This window comes from Notechis scutatus, chromosome 1, assembly GCF_049901735.1.
Source record: "Notechis scutatus isolate UNSWTSFEM ecotype Mainland chromosome 1, rNotScu1.2, whole genome shotgun sequence".
Classification (NCBI taxonomy): Eukaryota; Metazoa; Chordata; class Lepidosauria; order Squamata; family Elapidae; genus Notechis; species Notechis scutatus.
The window spans coordinates 82711283-82729577 of NC_142009.1; the positions used below are offsets into that span (position 1 = coordinate 82711283).

Here is an 18295-nt window from a genome sequence, read left to right on the forward strand (position 1 = left end):
GGCATGAATTGGGAAACCTTTGAAAACAAATTGTGTGCTGTAATATTAAGTTACAGTTTCACAGTGGCACTTTTTGAAAAAAAATTATCCCGAGTACAAAAAGCTCAAGAAGACCAACAAACTGATAAGAAACACATATACACACACACATTTTTCAACAACGAATGATTTCTGATTTGTTTCTCATTAAAGTCTGGGGGTGAGGCTACCTAATCAAAATATAAGAAGTTTTCCATTGAGATGACTTATTGTTAGCAATTGTACTAGAGCAGAATATAAGCAAGTTATTCCCCTTTCTAAACAACAATAACAAAAATATTGTTTCAGCTGAAGTAAATAAATTCATATGTGGGGAAATGAAAAGATTTATCTAAGGAAACAGCCCAGTAATCAGTTGTTAACATTTTTTGCCTAGAGATTTGACTTTAGTTTTTATTTTGTCAATACGATTATTTAGTTCAAACTTGTCTTCTTCCTCCAAGCAGTTGATAAAAATGCTGCCTTTTATCTTTGCATACCTCTGCCCATTCATTTTTTTCTGTGTATAAGCTTTTTTTTGCTATGCATTTAGCAATTAATCAATTAGCAATCAATTAATCAGATGAAGTTGTTGAGGACTTGAAGCTGGCACCTATTAGGTGCTGAAAGTGGCACTGAGATTATCCAAAAGTATAGCTAGTTTGGTATTCTGACGTCTCTTAAAAATGGCAACAGCAAAAGAAAGCTTTTGTCCTTGACAAACATTAGGTGTAATCAAATCAAAAATCAACATGGTGGCACCCTAAACAAGTGAATGAATTCCCAATACCATGTTTCTAAATCCTTGAGGGGTTAAGAATTAAAATTAAATTGGAAGACACTACCAGAATACAACTGTTTTACAATATTGATCATGATGACTGTCCTTATTTCCCTTGATTTTGTGAGTGAAGCATTTATTCTACTCTTCTCCAAATATTCTAATTTACTACATGTGATCTTGCTCTTGAGAGCTCCTTAAGTTTTATAAAGGATTTCAAATAAATTCTTCCATACCCTATAAAACCCCATTAGTAAAGGTACTTTGTATAGTCTGAGAACAGTTATAGAGAAGAGATTATATTTATATAGATTGTCTTCTGATTTATCAACCTACTTTGCTTCTCAGAGGGGAACATTTGATTAAAAAAAACAGGGCCTTTTTTCTAGTTGCCCCAAAGCTACTGAATTAATAATCTTTAGAAACTTCAATTGCACAAAATGATTATATGTATCTAGAGCATTTGGGTAACATCTATATAGTGGAAATTGCTTCTTTCTCATAGCAGATTAGTAGTAAGCAAAGATACATTGCATACATTTGCATATAATTACTTTGCTCCTTTCCCTGTTCAAATAAACAAAAAAAAAGAAGCCAGCAAAGTGCAATTTTGCATAATGTCAGCAAATTGGGAACCTTGCTGGAGACCTTTCAAACCAACCAGATTTAAAAGCAAAGTTTAAAATGATTTTCATGTTACTGTACTTCTGCTTTGGATTTTAAACCCCTTCCCGAAAGAACATAAAACCAGAAAGTAACTGTATATAAATACAAAATAACAGTGTGAATAGATTTATTATGCAGTAGATCAGTTGTAAATCCTCCTCAGAAGAAAACGGGATAGAATATCCTTTTATGATCAAAACAAGTCCTACTAGAAAGTGCTTTTTGAATTGCAGTTTGATTAGGATTTTTATTTCTTTGCATCTGACTTAAAAATGGCAAACAGATGTCAGCAAAAAGAGACTTTTTATCAAATGTCAGTGCTAAATGATGATGGAATCTGAGTGGGGAATGTGAGAGAAAAAATCTCTACATTGTACTCATGACTTCCATAAAGATAAATTTATTTATGTTGCATTAAATGAAAATAAATGGATGATGAAGTAACAGGATATACTGTAGATAATAGAAGTATATGAAAAGGAGTAAGTAAATCAAGAACATGAAGCAACAGAAATTGTTTGTTATTGTACATCCAAAAAATAAAAACCCAACCATAAAAACATCAAAATGCCAGAGTGCATCCTTTCTGTTTTTACTTCCTCCTGGATAATAATCTTCACTCCACTGAAATTTACTACATTGCAGCTCTTAATAAATAGTATGTCTTTGAAGATCTAAAATTAAATAAGAGCTTGATTTTGAGATAATGCTTACATGCAGGTGTGTCAAAGGTTTCCTCTGGCAACACCTGGATTCTATAAGGCTCCAATTTGTTACCCACTGTGATTCTTTGCAATCCGCTTCCCCCCTCCCAAACATGCTTATAGACCCCTTTCCTTCCTGCCCTTCCCCCGTTCAAGAACCATGGGAAAAAAACCCAAGATGAAACACTAACATACAGAACATAAATGAGGGGAAGGAAAAAAGAAAGAAAGACCCCCAGAGGAAAAAGAATGTAAAATGGGCTCTTGGCAAAGGATGCTGAATGTGAGTATTTGTCAGAAACTGTCATGATGGGTACCTTCCATGCAGATCTGTCAGGCACAGAATGGTGCCATGAAACTGCCTCCAGCTATGGAATATATTTCCAGTGTATCACAGCATCTGAAATGGCATCAGATCTACTTGCATTCCATGTCCAAAGAAAGGGGGGGGAAGGTTCTCAGTAGTCCCATTTTATCACATCTCAAGGACTAATTAAATCCTCATTACTTTCTTCTAATTATCCCAGAGCTCTGGGATTTTCTGAGGAAATCTCTGATGATGCATCAGATGAAAAGGGTTAAATAACCTGTGTTGATTTTGAAAACTCCAGACCTTTAGAGTATCATCAACATTAGCATGAATATTTAACTATGTACTGCTGTGAAAATTATAAAGAGAAAACAATTAAAAGTTTTTTTTTAATTAATCCTGACCCATATATATTTTCCTTAATAAATAAAGGCTTATAAAGCACCCTCCTCATGAAAATGTATGCCAGAGTACCAGCATGAGACCATTTAATGTTTGCATTAGATTCTGTATTTTTAGCTGTTCCTTATGTACTATTTTAATCCAAGCATGATGAAACAGGGCATACTTATTTCAAACCAAGAAGAGCACCAAGGGTGCCAAACAAATGGGTTTTGCGGGAGTTCTCTAACAATATAGGGATATAGTTAATCACTTTTCAATAATCCTTTAATAAAACATCAGTTTTATATTTTATTCGAATTGGGAAATTACCTCTTTTAACCTGTACAAAAAATTGAAAGAATATTTAACTATTTTATATTCTGGTAATATCTAGAATCCAAAACAGAAGATTCATAATTGAAGCCCTAATTTGTGTCCATTTACCTTGCATATGTCTGGTGTGTGTGTGTGTGTGTGTGTAGTTTTCTTTATTTAATTTATTGTTTAAAGTTATTATAGCTGCTTTAATTCTAATGGATTTTGAGCATAGTACAAAACCAAAAAAATCCATAAAACAGATAAAACGCAACTCCGCATAGACAACCCAGATTAAAACAATATAGAAACAACACAGATCAAACAAAATAGCAAAACTTAAATAAAAATGCATTATCCCCTAGCCTAGAAAATGGGGAACTGTCCTTATCTCTGGGATGCTATTCCAGAGAGTGGGTGTTGTGAAAAATAAGGCAATGCATACTTGGTCCCACAAGATGATGTTTAATAGAAGGAATCTGAAGCACACCCACCACTTTGCCACAATGTACTAGGTGACCAAAAACTCTTGGAGACAATCAGTCCCTCAGATATCCAGGCCCTGTGCAACACAGGACTTTGTAGGTACAGTAATAACCAGCATCTTGAATTAGACTTAGAAGCTGATTGGTAATCAATGCAACTCACACAGCAATGGTAACATATAGGCAGACAGTTGCCCATTACTACTTGCACCACTGCATTTTGAACCAGATGTAGCTTCGAGGGCAGCCCCATAAAAAGTACATTACAATAATCCAACTGTGAGGTGGTCAAGGCATTAGTAACTGTCTGAAAGGCCTCCAGTTTGAGAAAACTGCACAACTGGCAGACTAGGTGAACCTCCTAAGCAGAGGTTTTCCTGATCATAGCTGCCAACTGCTCTTTTAGCAGTAACTGCAAAAAGACCACCAAGTCTTGAATGGGGAAGAGCATCACCTTTCAAGATCAACAATGGTAACATTCCTGACCTGGTAAGGTCAACGCCATATGGCTACAGCTACTCAGGATTGAGCTGAAGTCTTTCTCACCCATCCAGATCTGAACAGCCTGTTGACACTGGGTTAATACAGACAGCATCACTGATGTAGCTTGGGTTCAATATAAAGCTGGGTATTATTGGCACACTAATGTTCCTGAACCTCAGAAAGGTGGATAATCTCACCCAGTAGTTTCATGTTGATGTTAAACAGGATAGGGGAAAGTATTGAACTCTACGGAAGCCTAAATATGAGAGGCTGCAGATAGCATCTTTCCTGTCCCCTTCTCAACACCAATTGGAATTGACTACTTAAGAAGGATATGAACCCAGTGCCTCTCACTTCTAATCCTCACAGCTGGTACAGAAAGATAGTTGTTGACAGTACTGAAAGCCAGTGAAGGATCATGGAGCACTAAAACACATGTACCACCACCATCTCAATGGAGTTGGTTCACCACCATCCCAATGGAGTTGGTTTAAGAGAATTACTTAGACCGGGGCTGTCAAACGTGCGGCCTGTGGGCCGGATTCATCATGCACTGGCCATGCCCATGCCTGGGTTAGCAAAGTGGGGAAAGTTCCGATGTGTCATGTGACACCGCGAGTTTGACACCCCTGACTTAGAAGATTCTACCCTTATATGTTATTACTATGTTAAGTTATTCTATTCTTATGAATGGGTGTTGTTTGACAGAAACCAGCCAACAACATTGCAAATCGTGGTCATGTGACCATGGGACACTACAACCAGTCATAAATGTGAGCCAGTTGCCAAGATTCAAAATGTAATCACTGCAGGGGGGGGCACCACTTTGAGGACAGATCATAAGTAGCTTTTTAGAAAATTAAATGACGAGGTCGTAAGTTAAGGAATACTTATACCAAAGGCTAATCAATAAAGACTTATTATTATTATTATTATTATTATTATTATTATTATTATTATTATTATTATTATTATTATTATTATTTATATTATTTTAAACATTTATTTCATCACACTGTCATTATGATTTTTAAACAATGTATGCTAATTTTAATATAGATATAAGAAAATGTGACCCCCTCCCCAATTCTCCAGTAGTTCAAGTCACAAATCACTCCCCCCAAATTTTTTTCTCTACAAACATTTTGAAGTAACCTTTAAACTCTAACCTAGCAATAATAGAGCAGTTAGCAATTCATTTTACTCTCCTTTCTTGCTTTGCCCTTCCCTTTGTGTTTAAGGCTGATATATCCTCTGCTTCTGCTGAGGTCTAATGTGATTCCTATTGGGGGAAACCAGACTCATTTTTAATGGACTACAGCTCTTCACCTTCGGCAGGGTGACAGCCTGAAAAGGTGTAAATGGGAGAAAAGACACATGTGTTTTTGCTGCGCTGTATCAAACTTCCTCTAAATTCCATCAGGGATAGAGAATAGCAGCTATCTTAGCACTGCATGCTTTGGGTGGCCCAGCTGGACCTTCAGTCTTAAAAAGCAAAGAAAGCATTTGTGGTCTACCGGAGGACTGGCCTGAGTTCAAAGACTAAGCGAAGAATTGCCTAGGTTGCAGAATGAGTGAAATCAGGCTGGTAGGCAGAAGCAGGATGCAGGTAAGCATGGCAGAAATCCCACCCCCCAATGTACTAATTAGGATAAACATCAGATGTCAGCAAAGAACTACAAACAAATCTAAGCCTCTGCAAAAACCTAATGTCTGCTTCTCTCATTTGGTAGCCGCAGGACCGATCTAATGTGATAATGCTGCTCGATTTTTACTTCCCAGATTAATTCCTATAAACACTGCAATGGTGATGGGCAGCAAAGGAAATTCTGAAATAACCAAATTTCTTATTGATCAAGTGCAGGCAGCATCTGTATCACACACACACACATACATAAACAGCACAACACAAAATATTTGTGGCTAAGCACTGTTAGAATGTGATAGTTATTTTTAAGCCTAGAAATATGAACTATTCAACTGAAAATAACAACATAAAATTAGATTCCTTGGGTTAAAAATAATTGTGATTTAAATGTTTGCTAATGTTTCTGATTTATCTTCTATTTTATTTTCAAGACTTATAGAACTTCCCAGCTCAAATGATGTAATTCTGAGTGGTGTACACCATAAAAACAATATATAAAAAGGGAAAATACCCTCATATACCATACAATACATAAATACAAAATATACCATGTGGCAATTAGTATATGACAAAACAATCAAAGGGGAACTCGTACTCAATTGATCCCTAATGTCTGGGTCAGAGTCAGGTCTTAATGGCTTTCTTAAAAGTGAGATTTGGGGTTAGGCATATGTTGGCTATGCCAAGAATGCTGACAACAGCAAAGCAAATCTCATAAACTGCTCAATTAACAGTGTACTGCAGAGCACTGAGATATTTTAAATAAATGCATTAGTGCTCTTTTATTCATTCTTTCAATATAGAAGGAAAATATGGCATATTTGCTAGAAGGAACCCAAACACTGCCAGAAATTGGAGGGTCCTTTTGTATTTTCAATTGGAAATGTTTGGATCAGTAAGTGAAGTGTTTAAACAACTGCTACAGATGCCTGCAGTTTAGGTATTTTCAAGAGGAAAGATTTTCTACTTGAGTCAGTGAATGACAAACAGCTTTCCTTTGAATACCATACTGGTACTTTCCCTCAGTTTTCTAAGTTCAGTAGAAAACGGATCAAGCAAGTTTTCCATTTCAAAGAGGTCTCTAATCAATGGTAGGGCACAAAAAAGGAACCCAGACATATTTATGTGCACAATGCTCAGAACTAACAAAAGCTTTGGAGAAATGTGTTGGCAAAATCAATGTAACTTCACTGGTTACAAATGTTGTTTTTGTGGCATGAAACAAATGGGCATTTTAAACAGGTCACAAAAGATCAGCCATAGCATGGAAAGGAATTCAATAAATATTCTGAATAAAAAAGCCAGCTCTTGAAGATAAACATCAGGATAATGCATTGGAAACAAAATGGCAGGAAACATTGTGCCAGAAGAGCAATTTGAAGATTAAGGTTTAACTTTTCAAAGTGTAGGTTATGATAAATTATTCATAAAAACAGCATTTCTATTTGGCTCTGCAACTCAAGAGTTGGATGCTATTCTCTACTGCAGTTCATCAGGCTGTCAGTCAGTGAAGATGCTGATGTTCAGTCAATATTTTCAGCTAGAAGCATCCCCCAAAATAGAGAAAAGCACATCATGAGGGATCATGGAGTACAGGATCTACCACTGTGCAAATCTCCACCACCCCCTCCCTGCATTAAGGCTGACATAGTTCTCTGCCCCAGTTTAAGTGGCCACAAATATTCCAGTAGAACACAAAATAATAATTAGCAGGCAGTGGGCTTGGAGCTTCTTGCACAGGTACTTGGGATTTTTCCGGTTGTGATAGGCAAACTGACAACTTGATTTTGGGTATAATTTTCAAACTTGTTCTAATAGGCACAAACTTGGGCTCAAAACTGTTTGATTCTTTCCAGTGAATCATAAGAGGATGGCAAAGACTTTGTTGACATACAATGAAACAATCATGGAAACACACATCAATTGCATTTTCAGTTATCAGAGTAATGTCATCAGAATAGCAGAGGTTATTGATGGTTATTTTTTTTTTGCCTTAAAACCATGCTTATCTTCTTCCAACTCAGCTTTCCTCAATATATATGCCACATATAACTTGCAGAAACAGAGTAAACAACCTTGTCTCACTGGTTTGCCAATCTGGAACCATTCTGTTCACCATGTTCTGATGGATTATAGCTTCCTGATCCATGTATATTTTTGCATGAGGGCAATGAGATATTTTGGGATTCCCATTCCCATTTAAGTACACCTTGACATGATTGACATAATCAACAGTCTCTCTGTAATAAATGAAACACACGCTGAATTTTTTGTTTTGCATTCTTTGGATTTCTGAATTATTTGGTCGGCATCAGAATATTCCTCAGCCTATGGAGATTCTCAATCATCCAGGTCATGCTTGTCCCAAAGGTGCTTTTTCTGGAGGCAACTGGACTTTCTTGTTTTTTTTTTCCCTATGAAGATGTTTCATTTCTCATCCAAGAAGCTTCATCAGTTCTGACAGGATAGTTGGAGAATGGAAGGATTTATATTCCTTGCAGACAGCGGGTCATTTGCATTCTTTTAGAGAGTAGTTGAGGTCACTTGGAGGTTTATCTTGTCCTCAAGGTCACCTGAGTAGTGCAAATTAGTGTGGATTCTTCTTGGCTGCAGGATGTTTTCTGCCCTGTGTCCCTTCACTGTTGAAGACTGGTGCAGGCTGTTAGGATGAGTCTGTGTTGTCTGCATCTCCAACTGAGGTGCGCATGGTTCCTGTAGTCTGCATTTTTCTGGAAATCCATTCATTCGAATGGTGTGGGAGTATGAACGGATTTCTGGAAAAATTGCAGACTACAGGAACCATTTCCACCTCAGTTTAAGGATTATTTAAAGATATTTTTCAATAGTTTGCACACTCTGTTAAGTCTTTGTTTGATGTTGGTACAGTATTAGCATGTGTAAACAACCAGACTCACATGTGGAAAGTTCAAGCTAACTACCTTATTAGGTTCTGCCTAAAATACAGGAATCTCCCCAGTTTGGCAGCCTATTCCTGGGAATAATTAGATAGATAGAAAAGAACTTGGGAGGGAGTCAGACCTAGCCTTTTTTGTGGTTGTGCAGTGATCCCAGGCTAGTCTGTGCTTGATCCCCCTTCCCTGCCAGATTGGTTGTTTTGCAACAAGTACATAAACTGACTTCTTCCAATCTGTCAATCACTGTTTTGTTTTTCTGATTTCTGGCATAATTGGTTAAAAAAATCGCAGGTTCTTCTTTCGTTGCTTTCTGCAGGTATTCCATAAATATCTCTAGCCTTCCAATTTGGCATTGATGAAAGTGCTGACCTAACTTCACCTTGTAATTCTAGAAGTTCTTGTCAGGAATATCTTCTGAATTGTTTTCATATATCTACTATATAGAATTTCACTATTATACTTCCATTTTTGTTTTTCTTAGAATCAGTCACTACCTATCCATTAACATCCTTTAGAATACCAATTCAAGGTTGGAACTCCCTTCTGAATTTGGAGATTTTTTGGGGAAGAATTTTCTTATTTCCCTTTGTTTGTTTCCATCTTCAGTGTCCTTACTAATCTTGTTATAATTCTGCTTCTTGTTTCAACTCTCTGAAATTCTTTAACTTCCTGAGATCTTTGTCATTCTTGGCTTTAGCTTCTATTCTCTTTCATGGCTTGTTCTAAGATTTTTTTATTTCTTGATTTTTGTCAGTCTCCTTTCTCATTCATCCATAACAACACCCTTAAGTTCATTCCACAGTTCCCCTGGCTGTGTGTCAATACATTTCAGGACTTCAAAGAAATATCTGATGTTTTCCCTGGAAATGGAGGGTGCATGTTCAAGATGATATCATGGAAACTGGTTGACATTCTTCTTTAGCTTAATTTAGAACTTGCACATAAAAAAAGCAATTCATTATCTCTTTTACAGTCAGCCCTTTCACATTTTTACTGTTACAAATGAGTTCTTTCACCTCCTCCTATCAATAATGTAGCCAATTTGACTTCTGTGTACTCCTTCTGCTGTTATTCATATACAGTATATAGTATTCATTTTGGTTGTTGGAAAACTGCACTGGCAATGACAAAAAAAACCATTAGATTGGAAGAAATTGTTGTTCTGCTTCATTTCCACTTCCTAGGTAATACAGTCAAACTACATTTTCTTTCTTAATGTTTCCAACTTTGGCATTCCAACCTCCAATCACAAGTATCACATCTTGCTTCCATTTTCTGCTGATTTGAAATTGAACTTGATCATAAAACTTGTAAGCCTCCTTTTCATTTGCATCCGTAGTTGATGCATACACTTCTCTATTAAGTCTAATCAATATTATTTGATCACTGATTGCAACGAAGCCAAGTACTGTTCTCACTGTACTCTTTTTAACTATAAAAGCAACACTGTCCCTTCTTTATTTTTCAAGAGTAGTAAACAATGCAATCTTCTGATTGAAAATATCCAATGCTTATTACTCCAAAAGAGTCTGAGCTCTTCCCCGGTAGCATGTCGAGTGTTATCTGACATGAGCAGCACTGCACTGTCAGTGATTTGATATTTCCTATCCATATGATTTTTTTCTATAAAATAAAATAGTGTTTTACTACTGCCTTCACCCACACACAGCCTTTGCTTCTGTCACTAGAGATCTTTTGCCTCCAGCATCTTCCTATATTGCTGCTGTCCAATATGCTGCTTGCTCTGTCTGGGCTTCTTGGATGACCCTGCTGAGATTCTGTATTTTTGTCAAACACTTGCAGGTTTCATCACTCATCCTTCCCACACTCCACTCCACAATGAGACAGTACAGCAAGATCATGATACTTTACTTATTCAGAAAAATAAGTATTTAGAACCCTTATTCAGAAAAGATTATTCCTGGTGTATTTGAAATTTGACAAAATATAACACTTGCACTTTTTGAGAAGAGAAAAGCAAGAATATTCATTTCTAGCCTGTTAGTTCCATTCCCACTCTTTTAAAAGAAAATATATTTAATCGCCAATGTTCAAAATCATAACAATACATCCATACTTTGAAAAGTATGGGAACTCTTGTTTGAAAATGAGTTAACGTTTTTATCCCACAGAGACTACATTCTAAGTCAAATATTTATAAATAATGTTTCCTATAAACCAGATTTTAAAATGCCATAAACTATCTACCAAGATCTTCTGATACAGAATGTTTTCAGAACATTAAGGTCTTTTAAAAAATCTTGTAGATAATCTTTTTTAATTTACTCTTCCCTTGGGAAACTGTTCTGGCTGAGAAAAGTTTACATAGAATTTCCTGGTTCTAATAGGCAGATCAACAAATTTTGCTCTTCTCTTGCTTATTTTGTTATGCTCCACAGTTATTATTTTTCAACACAAACCTCGATCCTGTGGCATTGGGGATTGGCTCAAGGCAGGATGGGAGCTAGATTCTGATTGGGTACCAGGAGTCTGTGATGGCATCTGGCTACCTGCAACATACATGGAGACAAAAAATAAATGACTTGTTCCTAACAATGCAAAAGAGGTAATAAAAATCATACAGGCATTCTAAAAAGTGGTACACACGACTGTGCTAAATATAGTGAAAAATGTGATATCTATTTCAAATAGACATTTTTCTTTTATATAATCCATGGAAACATGCATAACATATTTAATCAAAAAGAATCCCGAAATGCTTTATTTTGTACTGAGTCTGTTTTCAAACTTATTGACAAAATTCAATTTATAGCTCTTGAAATATATATTTTAGGGAGGAATTTAGAAAATTCAAGGCGGCTGAACAGTGGAATTCATCCTGTTAGCTTGCACTGGCATACAGCCAGGGAAACATGGACAGCTGCCAACCTTAGAATGAAAGATAAATTCTATCTATGCTGTTTGGAAAAAAAATCCACTGAATCAATGGATTTAATGTTGGTGCCAAGATATAACACAGTAATAAACCAATACATATCTAAAGCCTGTGGTGTGCACTTTGTTATCAAAATAAGAGCTTAGTTCATAATTTACATCTGGTAAAAGAAAACAAAACTAGCATGCAAATTGGAATAGGACGGAATCCAAGTCAGTGTTTAACCAAAGGGAACATGACTTCATAAATAGCAACACAAGCAGATTTACATCTTGACCTGAATATCTGCATAGCTGTGGGCAAAGTGCAGACAGAAAGCTTGGTTCAGCATCGTTGTATGTATGTGGCGATTTGGGTTTGCCTTCTTTTCTCCTCTTTTGTTTCCCCCTCTTACAATAGTCACCTAGGGAGGGATGGAGAATCCAGATCAGGGTTTTGTTTTTATATTTTTGCTGTACTGTTTTCCTACTGAAAATTACTTCTGAACTGCTTCACTCCTGTGGGTTGGCTTCTACCACCAATGTAATGGACCCTTGTGGTGGAATGAAGCCTCATCTACTTATAGCTCCTTGCTTGACTTCCAAATCTGTTCTGGAAAACTGGGAGACCTCTGAAAGCAGATTTAGGGGTCATGTGGAGGTTGGGAGTTGGAAGGAAAAATCTTGCCAATTAGGAGAGTGCTATATTATTGATGCTTCCTAGAGTAGTGAAGAATTATTTAGCTTTAACACAATAAGGAAAGTAGCTCACCCAACTACCAGTATACTGCCCCCCCCAGATGTGATCAGAATATGACTTGTTACATAATTATTTACAAAGCCAGCCATAAAATCATGGCAAGAGAAGTGACTTGCTTTAATAAGATATTCCAAAGCAATGTACTGTACTACCCCACTGTACATATTGTTAATGAGTCTTTGAATTGACATGCAGGTTTCAAAAATACAAATACCCTTTATTTGGTGTGTCTGATAATAATCAAAATCAAAGCAAGTATGAAGAGGAAATTTAATCACATCCACCACTGCTAGGTCCTAAAGAAAATCCCTCTTGTGAAGGTCTTATTTCTATTAAAAGGCAATCACTTGCCAATCATCCCAACCACATTTATAGTCAGAGCCCACAGCAAAGGAGGAAATGTATTTAATTATTATTGATTTTATATCCTATATTTTACTTTATACAGCAAGGTGATTTATAGCAACTAAAAATGCAAATTATAGACATAAACATAAAAATAATACAATTACAATCAAGGTAAAATAAAAACCAGCACCATTAAAATAAAAATAAATTCAACTAACAAATGTTTGGTGAAAAAAAAAGGAGTCCTTATTTCTCTAAATTTTGAGGGGGGTGGGGCAGAAGATAAATCCCTTTCCTATATAGGCAGCAGAGAGATTTTTAAACTATCTTTTCCTAATGACCTAAATCATGGCTGAATACCTTTTGGCTTGTCTGGGCCACACTGAGTGAAGAGGAATTTTCTTGGACCTCATATAAATATATATAATTAGTTAATATACATAAATAACAAACTTCTTTTATTTTTAATATTTTGTGGGACCAGTTGCAAAAGATTTTGCAAAGTTTTTTGCAGGCTAACTTTTCCCTTTCTATAAACTGAGTTGATAGGATTCTGAGAATTTGTTTGCCAGGTTGTGAAGAGCAACTATGAGCTTAACATTAACATACGTGTTAATATTATAACACGTTTAAATGATTCAGTAAACAGGCATTGTAATCTGGAATCATGTCAAGAAGCAACTTAGATGCAAATTTATCGTGTCACTGTCTGATTATCAATTCATTATGGAATGTATTCCTTTAAAAATATAAGTATTGATTTGAAAGCTGAGGTTCTTAGGAATGTAACTAATATTTCAATATAACACCTCCTGATGGCGACCAAACAACTAGGGTTTTGCAGGTTTATTTTAACATGAAAATATATTTCTCTGATGAGTGAAAGCCTGCTGGCTCTGTAAAATGCTGAGAAAGACTTGAATCTAAATACCATGCTACTAGAAATATAACATTTTGCTCTTAACTTTCTGAATTCTATATTTCTTCTTGAACTCTTTTTAGTGTTTCTTATTTGGGCTAAATTACTGACTTCTAGAAGTCAAATGATACAAGGGTATGGGATGTAATTTCACTTATTTGAGACTAAGAAATTTCTGTATTTATTGAGAGTTTTCCTGAATAAAGGTAGTCCTCATTTAGTGACCACAATTTGAATTAGCAACTCAGTCACTGAATGAAGCAGTCACTAAGTGAAATTATGGATGAGATTTCTTTTGCTTTATAACACTATGAAGGTTCTAAACGTGAAGTTTGATTGTAAAGTTATTTTTTATTACTGTTGTAACTGCGAATGGTAGCTAAACAAGGCAGTCACTAAATAATATAATCTGTATTATATATTGGGTTCAATTTGGTTAAATGGAGTTTTAGGAAATATTTCTGGGTTATTAGGAATGAACAAACTAGTTAGCATCTCATTCCAAACATCTGTATATAATCTAAACAGCTATTAAAATAGAACTGTAGTAGCATGGGAAAATACTCTTAGTTATCTCATCACTGGCTACATTAGTTAGGAAATATAAATATAGTAAAAATACTATTTAATGGATCTTTGTAAAGTGGACTTCATTGAAAACATTTTTATCTGTTAAATAATATTTACATCATTTATGTAAATACCCCTATAATTTGGTGCAAATGGCATAATTTGAATTTAATAGATACTCCATCAGCCTGAGTGCTGTATTAAATCAAGTTATGACAGTTTTTGGAAACTAGTGTCAAACTCTTGGCAGTCCACAACAGAAAGCAATATTCTCCCTGGCTTACTTTTAACAGGAACAGATTCAAGTTACAGAAATCTCAGCAACTGGATAATTTTCACTTTCACAACCTGATATATTCCTAGCTACTTAAGACAGATTTTTCCAATCTTTTCCTAAGGGCCTTTATATGAACTGATAGGTGATTTTCTTAACTGTTAAGAGTACATTGTTCAGCGGACCAGGGAAGTGAACCCTCTCAGGCTGTGAAACTATCATTACACCATGACTGTGAACAACATAGTTCAAATGGCAGATAAAACTAATCACTCAAAGCATTTCCAAAGGCAAATCATAAAGTCAATTGCAATATTTTCCTATCCTTCCCCTCCGTCCCCACACAAGCATAGAATATGAAATATTTCTTTCTGCAAATCCTATGTGAAGTTTCTCCTAGCCCAGGACATGGTAATCAGATTCTTAATTGATATTGTGAGATTGTGGCCAAGGATAAATAGTTGCAAAGGCCTTTTTTTTTTTTTTTTCCATACGTTGCATGATGTATCTCTTACAAAAATAATAATAATCAAACAATTGTTTACACAATTGAATTTCAAGGAGAGACATTAGAATGATATAGAAGAAGAGATCTATAACTAGAAAATTGCTGAAAAGTATTTTTGGCAATTATTGGCAATTTGGACAGAAATGATTCGATCAAAAACCTTAGTGAACAAGATGTGTCAAGAATTCTAATGAATTGCATAGCCCAACACTAGGAGTAATTTTGAATATATTATAGATGAATGGGATAAGTCACTTGTTGGCCTTTAAAGTATCAATCAATCAGATTTACAAAGCTACCGCTTTGTTTTACTGAAAATAGGCACAGCAAAATTATTCAATTGCTTTTTTAAAAATTGAACTATGTGTTTACAATATATGCAAGCTAGAATGTATAAAGGTACTTCAGGTTTATGTTGGAAATGCAGAAAACATGAAGGGTCAAATGACAACTGCTGCATTATTATTATATGCACAAAAATGTTAAGACTCTGAAATACCCACAACGGAAGAATGGCTGGTAAAGAAGTCAGCAGAGACGGCAAAATTGATTTGTTTCATTAGAGAAAGGACAATAACTGCATTTATTAGTATTCAAAAATTCTTCATGGACTATTCTGCTGTAAGAAAAAAATGAACATGTGATTTATAGGTTTGATGATTAGAAATGGTAGATTATGGAAAGAAGGGAAATATATTTTGCACCAAATAGCCCTCATTCCTGACTAGGATTGCCATTAAAGCAATTGCAACCAAGTAGATGCTTCCTTATACTGTTACATTAATCTAATTATTACCCTCTGAGATTTTCAGTTTCCTATAGGCATATTTTGGTACAGAAATTGTAATATTACAACGAGTTGTAATAAAATACCTCTATATTCTGGCAAGCTCTTGAGGTACGACAGAGATCATAACCAGACAGTAAGTAATATTATAAAATCTTTAATGCTCACTATTTTTTTCTTCAACGCTCACTTAGATAGATAGAATAGATAGAATTCTTTATTGGCCAAGTGTGATTGGACACACAAGGAATTTATCTTGGTGTAAATACTCTCAGTATACATAAAAGAAAAGATACATTCATCAAGAGTCAAGAATCATAAGGTACAACACTTAATATAGTCATAGGGTACAATAAGCAATCAAATCATACTAGGAAACAGTCAATATAAATCGTAAGGATACAAGTGACAAAGTTACAGTCACAAGTGGGAGGGGATGGGTGATAAGGAGTGATGAGAAGATTAACAGTAATAGTAGTGCAGACTTTGTAAATAGTTAAACAGTGTTGAGGGAATTATTTGTTTAGCAGAGTGATGGCTTTCAGGAAAAACCTGTTCTTGTGTCTAGTTGTTCTGGTGTGCAGTGCTCTATAGCATCGTTTTGAGGGAAGGAATTGAAACAGTTTATGTCCCGGATGTGAGGGGTCTGTAAATATTTTCACAGCCCTCTTTTTGACTCGTGCAATATACAGATCCTCGATTGAAGGTAGGTTGGAAGTAATTGTTTTTTTCTGCAGTCCTAATTATCCTCTGAAGTTTGTCTGTCCTGTTGGGTTGCAGAACCAAACCAGACAGTTATAGAGGTGCAGATGACAGACTCAATCATTCCTCTGTAGAACTGTATCAGCAGCTCCTTGGGCAGTTTGAGCTTTCTGAGTTGGCGCAGAAAGAACATTCTTTGTTGTGCTTTTTTGATGACATTTTTGATGTTGTGTCCATTTTAGGTCGTGTGATATAGTAGAACTTAGAAATTTCTCTACTGTCTCTACTGTTGATACTGTGTTGTCTAGTATTGTAAGAGGTGTAGTATGGGAGGGTTTCTTCTAAAGTCTACCACCATTTCTACGGTTTTGAGTGTGTTCAGTTCCAGATTGTTTCAGTTACACCACGAGGCAAGTTGTACAACTTCCTGTCTGTATGCGGATTCGCCGTTGTCTCAAATGAGACCAATCACTGTTGTGTCATCTGCAAACTTCAGTATTTTAACAGATGGATCATTTGAGATGCAGTCATTGGTATATAGGGAGAAGTGGAGAAAGCACATAGCCTTGGGGGGGCCCTGTGCTCATTGTACAGGTATCAGATGTGAATCTGCCTACCTTCACCTGCTGCTTCCTGTCTGTTACGAAGCTTATGATCCACTTAAAAGTGTGTTCAGATACTGTTAATTGGTTTAATTTACTTAGAAGAATGTCTGGAATGATGGTATTGAATGCTGAGCTGAAGTCTATAAAGAGGACCCTTGCGTAGATATTTGGAGATTCAAGGTGTTGTAGAATGTAATGCAGAGCCATATTAACAGCATCATCTGTCGATCTATTTGCTTGGTGTGCAAACTGCATGGGATCTAACAGCGGATCCGTAATGGTTTTCAGGTGTGACAGCACAAGCTTTTCAAAGATTTTCATACCTACAGATGTTAGAGCAACTGGTCTGTAGTCATTCAGTTGCTTGATGGCGGGCTTCTTTGGCACTGGGATGATGCAGGAAGGAACATAGCACCTCTCTAGTGATCTATTGAAGATTTGGGTGAAGATGGGGGCCAATTGGTCAGCACAGACTTTTAAGCAGACTTTTAAGTCTGGCCCTGATGCTTTTCCTGGCTTTTGTCTGTGAAATAGATCTTGCACTTCTTTTTCTGTGATCACCAGAGGTTGTGAACCCAATGGGTTGGGGCCAGTTGTAGGAGGCCTAGCTGTTGTTGGTGTGTTTGAGATAGGTGGCTGTAGTTTCCTTTCAAACCTGCAGTAAAACACATTCAGGTCATCTGCTAGTTTTTGATTTCCTTCTGCCTGGGGAGGAGGTTTGCTGTAGCCAGTGATGTTTTTAAGAGTTTTCTGCATGTTTGCTGGTTCATTTGTTGAGAACTGATTCCTCAGAGTAGCTTCTTTTTGCTGCTCTGATCTTTCTTGTTAATATGTTTCTGGCCTGATTATATAGCATTCTGTTACCTTAAGAATAAGCAAGTCTCATCAAAACAAAACACTAACTTTATTTTTCAATGAGATGATATAGTTCTGCATTAGAATGAACACAAGACAAATCCAATAATTCTCAGCTCTAAGTAAACAGTAATTTCTGGTAAAAGGTAATACAAAAATTCACCCCAAATATGCTTAAATATTGCTATTTGATAGGTATTCAAGGAAATTTGAAAAATGTTTCAATGATCTATCATATCATACACGACTTCAATGCAAAACTGTAAATATCTATATTGGAGTATCTTAATTTATGATATTTAGCACTTCTAGCATTCATGAGACTTATGTTGGCTTCAGAGGTGGTATTCAACCGGTTCGCTCTGGCTCGGGCGAACTGGTAGT

General features: G+C 36.0%; 1 protein-coding gene across 18 annotated transcripts in view; it reads right to left on the reverse strand.

Annotated features, from left to right (window-relative positions):
* The window catches only part of ARID1B (AT-rich interaction domain 1B), a 426965-nt gene that overhangs the window by 88165 nt on the left and 320505 nt on the right, over window positions 1-18295 (reverse strand). For 10 of the 18 annotated variants that reach the window (XM_087969777.1, XM_087969760.1, XM_087969738.1 and 7 more), the window contains one exon: window positions 11130-11219. In XM_087969777.1, coding sequence (XP_087825903.1) covers window positions 11130-11219 — 90 coding nt within the window. Of the gene's footprint in view, window positions 1-11129; window positions 11220-11882; window positions 12009-18295 lie in introns of all 18 variants that reach the window. The other 8 variants (XM_087969691.1, XM_087969666.1, XM_087969751.1 and 5 more) reach the window with 1 other exon arrangement.